General features: G+C 36.0%; 1 protein-coding gene across 1 annotated transcript; it reads left to right on the forward strand.

Moving 5' to 3' along the window:
* Positions 1-2,077: 2,077 nt before the first annotated feature.
* LOC108673611 lies at positions 2,078-5,522 on the forward strand. The gene is made up of 5 exons (XM_018161462.2): positions 2,078-2,222; positions 2,550-2,582; positions 3,489-3,507; positions 4,641-4,842; positions 5,278-5,522. Exons 1-5 carry the CDS (start codon positions 2,205-2,207, stop codon positions 5,369-5,371), a joined length of 366 nt encoding a protein of 121 aa, XP_018016951.1. The 5' UTR covers positions 2,078-2,204; the 3' UTR covers positions 5,372-5,522.
* The last annotated feature ends 534 nt before the right edge of the window (positions 5,523-6,056 follow it).

The raw sequence follows: 6,056 nt of genomic DNA on the forward strand, positions 1-6,056 counted from the left end.
ATGATTTGTTTCGACGCGAAATACAATATATTCTAACAAAAATTTAAATAATTTTTGGAGGCTGTATATGATCAAAAGCAATTTTAATTTCATTTTCCTGTACATTCAGATCCACGTCGTGTCAATTTCAATTGTTCGCTCCAAGGAGTTAATATATGTAGGGGTAAATAGTTAGCAAACGATCAAATCCGAGTTCAAAGACCCGAGCGGGAGTTAATATTCGCATGCGTAAATTCACAATTTTTCGAGTCGTTTTAATCCTTTTACTTTAAATGTTAAATCGATTTTATAGAATATCGTTAAACGTCGATTTAACGATCCTAGTGGACGGACACCTGTGTGCTCTGTGCGTCGCGCACAGTTTGACGAATATCTACAAATCTTTAATAATTAAGTCCAATACAGAATATTTGATAGAAAATCAAAGATTCCCTAAAAGGCAGCAAGGAACAGCGCGAAGAAATTGCAGAAGAATTCGTGATTTCTGCATGATTAAATGTGACGTGTTCCCTCAAACTTAAAATGTTTTCACATTTAATAGATATAATCATGGATTTTATATTGAACATTAATTAATAATGATTCATCTTCATATTCAATCGAATTTTTTATTTGAATAAAATTAATGTTACAATTCTCATTACTCAAGTGGTTGGCCAGTCCATTTTAGGAAAATAGTATAATAGGCATGTTTCATTGTTCATATTAACTGCTACTCAGAAAGTTCTTTAGTAATCTTTTGATGAGATCTTAAATAGTAAGATTTTGATGAGTTTAACGATAGCAGCGACTCAATAATTATTATAAAGTAACTGTTTTTACAAGCATTTTCCCGATATTCTTTTGTTTAAAAATCTTTTCACAGCTTTATTGATTATTTCTGTAAAAATTATCAAATACTATTGAGTCTCGAAAAAAAATTGACCTTTTCAACCGACGACGTGCAGTATTGATTCGCTTCGCTTCTAGCTGTTGGATGAAATTAGATGTTTGATGAAAATGATTGAGAGCATTCATTAGAGTCTGAAAATAAATATTAATATATTGAGACAATAAAAATTCAGTCTCAAAGATTCTGTAATTGTATAACTCGGGAGAAGAAAACCGCAGCGTCAACAAGGCAAGACCAGCATGCAGCTTCTCTTCGTTATCAGGTCTGGTGCACGTCTCATTCATCCCTTCAAGTGTCACTGTAATTCGAATTTTAAGAATTAAGCTGTATACATTGAACGATCTTGCAATTTAAGTTTACGTGGCAGCGTGCAAACTCCAAAAATATAACTGAGTACTCACTGCAGTGAGTGACAGAGAGTGCATTTTCTCGTCGACGAAAACGTGGTCACTGACGGACGGACGGACAGACATGACGAGCACAATAGCGCCTTTTTTCCATAAATGAGAAAATGCGCTAAAAAGAGAGAGAGATTGATACCAAAGTGAGGCCTGAGTGACTCAAAGCCATGTCAGAAAAATGTAAACAAAATGTTAGAATTCAAAACAAAAAAGGGAATTTATAGAAAATATTCTCGAGTACATGACGTTCGCGAATGATGATATATGAATTCAAAATTTTTACGCATTTTGCGCATATCGACCATTTGCAAGTGTTAGCTTTTTTGTTTGGAAACTTGAATCGATCATTCGACTTTTATTTGACTTTCAGAGCTGTTAGAACGAGACGATAAAAATCACATCAATACCTGCGATCATAAATTTCACTCAAAATATCTAAACATTCGAATATTTGCGAGTCTGGAAGTATAGCGATCCACGACGTTCTCAGCTGCAACAAAGAGTTCTGTTTGAACAATCGCGTAAGGTAAATGCAGAAAATTATCTAGAATCTTTATGTTATAGATTTATTGATTTTACAATCATTTTAAATCGTTATTTGTTTATTGATTCTCTCGAAAGTGTACGGCGGAAAAATATTTCTGCTAAATTACAGAACTCTCAAAGGGAAATCGTTATCGAATTTTCTTTGTACATTGCTGCTATCTAATGTACAGCTGTGCAAAACAACTGAGCAGCACCAAAACTTGCATTCAAAAGGAAATAATAACACGTTCTATTTGACTATGAAATAATGACAGCAATGTAACGAGCGCTGCGGCGTCAGTTGTTGTTAGACAGGCACAGTGTAAGCGCTGAGAAGCTCACAGAAAGTTTGAATAGCCGTCGCATTACAGAGAAACTTGTTGGCGATGAACTTCTTCATGAATGTAAGAAAAATTTTATTTTCCCTGTTCAATTTGTCAGATTTGGTTTTTCATTACTAAAATTAATGATGCTCTGATGATGAATATTTAGAGACAATCCTCAAGGATTGTCTCTAAATATTCATATTCATATTCATCATATACTTATGTACTCAGTGTAATCATATTCACATATTCAGTAGCGACTGGTAAATGCCATTACATATTTTTTAATATTAAATGAATTTAATTTAACTGGGGGTACGATAAGCACGCTAAACAAGATGGAAATCGAAAGAAATAAGTAATTATTGTATGTAATTACTAATGAGATAATATTTTTTATTGCAGTTGCTGATGCTGCTGATGGCAGTGCTCTCAGTGGTGAGTTTTAAAATCTTAATGAAGCGATTCTGTGATTCATTATGTTAGTGATTACTAGTTTTAGTGACTGCCATCATTGTGGCTTGGTATATAATATGATCATGTAGCATTGTGTTGCGAACATGAGAATTAAATTTAAAGCTGATTCCGCATTGTACTTTGGCTTAAAGTTCAGCTTCTTAAATACGTTTAACTTTTTTATAACATTAAACTTTTCAAATAGCAGCAAGCAGGGGGGAAAAAAATTACGGCTTGCGGTCATGTATATGCATCTACATTATTTTGTATCGATATTAATTACGTAATTAATTATCTATTAACACCGGCGTGGTTGCGTGATTGGTAAATAATTAATGAGATTGGTGAATCTCGTTCTCGATCGTTCAAATCAATTATACGGCGAGTGTATTACCTCAAATTTAGGTAATGCGAATTGAAGCTTGGGTCATTCGAACTTTTATTTAAAAACCTCTTTTAAACTTCCGTGTTAAAATTCGAATTTACCAAATTCTAATTGAAAAAATTAATTGCAGTGTTTTAAATTAAGTAATTAAAGTTTCATTTTAATCGCGTCTCTTTTTGCGCTACCTCACACTTCCACCCTTTAAATCGAAAATGCATGCTTTTTTTGCTTTAATTAACATTACTTTTGCAAGAGAATTAATATGATAGATGGAAAGGCGATTTGATACAGTGATTACACATATAGTTGTGATGAACAATCCTGATCAACGCATTTCAATAATACCGAAAGTGTCACTGGGATTTTTTTAAACTAACTCAATTACTCATAATTTTTATTCAACGTAAAAAATTTGCTATCTCTGTATGCGAAGCATTAGAATAAAAACAAATCTGAGAATGAGTTAAAATATTCACTGACGCTCTTTTTTTCTCTCATTGCAGTCGGCGCGGGCATCACCAGGTTCGTTGGCCGTTGGGACTGACTGACTTTTCTTAAAAAACTGCGATGTATTAGAAAAAATATAACTCAGTACTCACTGCAGTGAGTGACAGAGAGCGCATTTTCTCGTCGACGAAAACGTGAAGTCACGGACGGACGGACGGACAGANGGACGGACGGACGGACGGACGGACGGACGGACGGATGGACGGACGGACGGACGGACGGACAGACGGACGGACGGGCGGACGGACGGACGGACGGACGGACAGACGGACATACGGACGGACGGACGGACGGACATGGCGAGCACAATAGCGCATTTTTTCCATAAATGAGAAAATGCGCTAAAAACTGCGATGCATATCCGGGTTCAGAGCTCATATGAAATATATTTATATTTTATCTTCAGTGTAAAAATTATAATAAATGCTGCGCAGGTTGTATCGATGAAAGTAAACTCTTTGTTTTGTGTACAGCAGTGAGCATGACCGATGTGATGCGATGTCGTTGACGATTTGACAGTGCAAGCTGCAATTTAAATGATTATTCGAGACGTAATATTAGGAAGTACAGCGTTAGTAGATCATAAATAAGCTTTATCTGGACACAGTGCAATATATTTTCAGTTTTTTATTCTCTTAGTATCTGCGTAAATGAAGCTTCATGGTCAGAATAAAGATGTATAAATCCTACATGAATGTTGGCGAATGTAAATAGTAAAGAGGCTGGTGGATGTTTCGTAATGAAAATTATCATAAACGAAAACCATTGATAAAAGGTAAATTAAAATTCACAACATTTTTCTTGTTTCGTGTGAACTTTAGAAACTTTATGAAAATATCTTGTATTACGGTACATATCTTCACAGATGAAATTGATTTACTATCTTTTGCTACATAGGTTCATCAGCACATCGATACTTCTACTATTCAAGCGAAAGACTGTCGCACTCGATGTCGTTTTCAGAAAAAAAAACAAAAAAAAAACTCAACTACCTTCAGATTGCTCCTATAATAACTGTGAAATTAAACTATCCATCGATAGTTTAAAAATAGTTAAAATACACTTTAGAATTAATTGCATTGAGATGCATCCGAACACTATTTTAATTTGAATGAAATTGTTCTTAAACAAATATTAAAATATTTCAGAATCATGTCCCTTGCTGAAACGACGTCTGATGCAGACGTTTCAAGTTCAGGCGTCTGAAGCAACGATCTCCGGCAGGCAAGCAGAAGTCTCGCCCTGCAATGTGATCGAATTCTATAGCTTCGATCAAACGGAATTTGAGGACTGCTTATCTCAAGTTATTGGAGACCTGGCTACAGAAGGGGAAGGAACTCTTTTAGAAAGGTAAATTAGAGAGCTGAGGCATTCAGAACTATCAGGGGTCACTGCTATAGCAGTTGACTGTTACAAGTGCTTGGATGATGGATCATTATTATGTTGTGTGAAAATTTTGTGCCATTCTCTTGTATATCTATCGAAAATTAATTTTTTCTCCCACATGACTGTTGATATTTTAAGCTATTTGGTTTTCATTGAGTAATTATGAAATCTTATAAGCAATTACTGCATATTTCGAGTTAATAGTTTTCACCTGCGTCACTTGAAAAATTGTCCAAACTTCAACATCGAATGAGAAACTAAGATATTGAATATGTAGATATATAGATATATACAAATATTAATATATATATTTATATTTTTGAAATTGTTTTATATTATTCCTTAGACAGTTAGTGGTAATGACCTGAATATAATTATTAACTGACTAATTATATCTAGACGTGAATGCTTCCGTCTGTTCTGGCACGAGGTGGACGCCAACGGAGACCAAAAGGTTGACAAGGATGAGTTCATTCGCTGGAAGAAACTATAGGAGGTCTCGACTTGATGCTCGAATCAACAGAAGAACAATCACAAAACACAACTGCCTCAGACGAAGACGGAATTGTTGTCCTTGTGGGTGACTTGGAATATCAACTGAGCTCGAGACAGGGTGAATTTCTTTCGGCCAATACCCAAGCCCTACAAAAGGGCAACCCCCTAGAAGCGTTCGTCCAGCTTTTCCGGCTGATGACACAGTCCAACGGTAATGATTTCAATACGAATATTTTAATTCCTCTGTCCGAAGTTATGCAGACCTTTTTTGAACAAACTGTAGCGAGTACAGCAGCTCAAGCAATCTCAGTGGTCACCGGGCTTGATTTGGGTGGACAAGAAGCTGCAGTCGCTGCAAGTCAAGACACAATAGCCGCTATCAACGGTCTTATCAGAGCCGTTGTGGGACAGAATCTTCCTGATGCTGGCAATGCTGCGAACCAAATTTTCAATACGGTTGTCAATCTAGTGACTGATCTGACACCGATTGCGAGTGAGACAGTCACTGATGTCACTAATCTTATTAGAAGTCTCTTCGAGCGTGATGTCAGCAACAACAATTCGGAGGGCCCGGTCCGAGAAGTCATTACATCTTTATCGCGAGTCTTGACTGACATCAACGGAGTCGGTAATGAAACACGCGATGCGATCGTCGACCTTGCTCAAGCAATCAGTTTTGGAAC

The sequence above is a fragment of the Hyalella azteca genome, unplaced genomic scaffold (genome assembly GCF_000764305.2).
Source record: "Hyalella azteca isolate HAZT.00-mixed unplaced genomic scaffold, Hazt_2.0.2 contig15658, whole genome shotgun sequence".
Classification (NCBI taxonomy): Eukaryota; Metazoa; Arthropoda; class Malacostraca; order Amphipoda; family Hyalellidae; genus Hyalella; species Hyalella azteca.

What these genes read in the sequence shown, in the direction of transcription:
- LOC108673611 (XM_018161462.2), top strand. An exon ending in GAAGGAACTCTTTTAGAAAG is followed by an intron (nt 4,843 to 5,277) that starts GTAAATTAGAGA and finishes AATTATATCTAG; the next exon opens with ACGTGAATGCTTCCGTCTGT.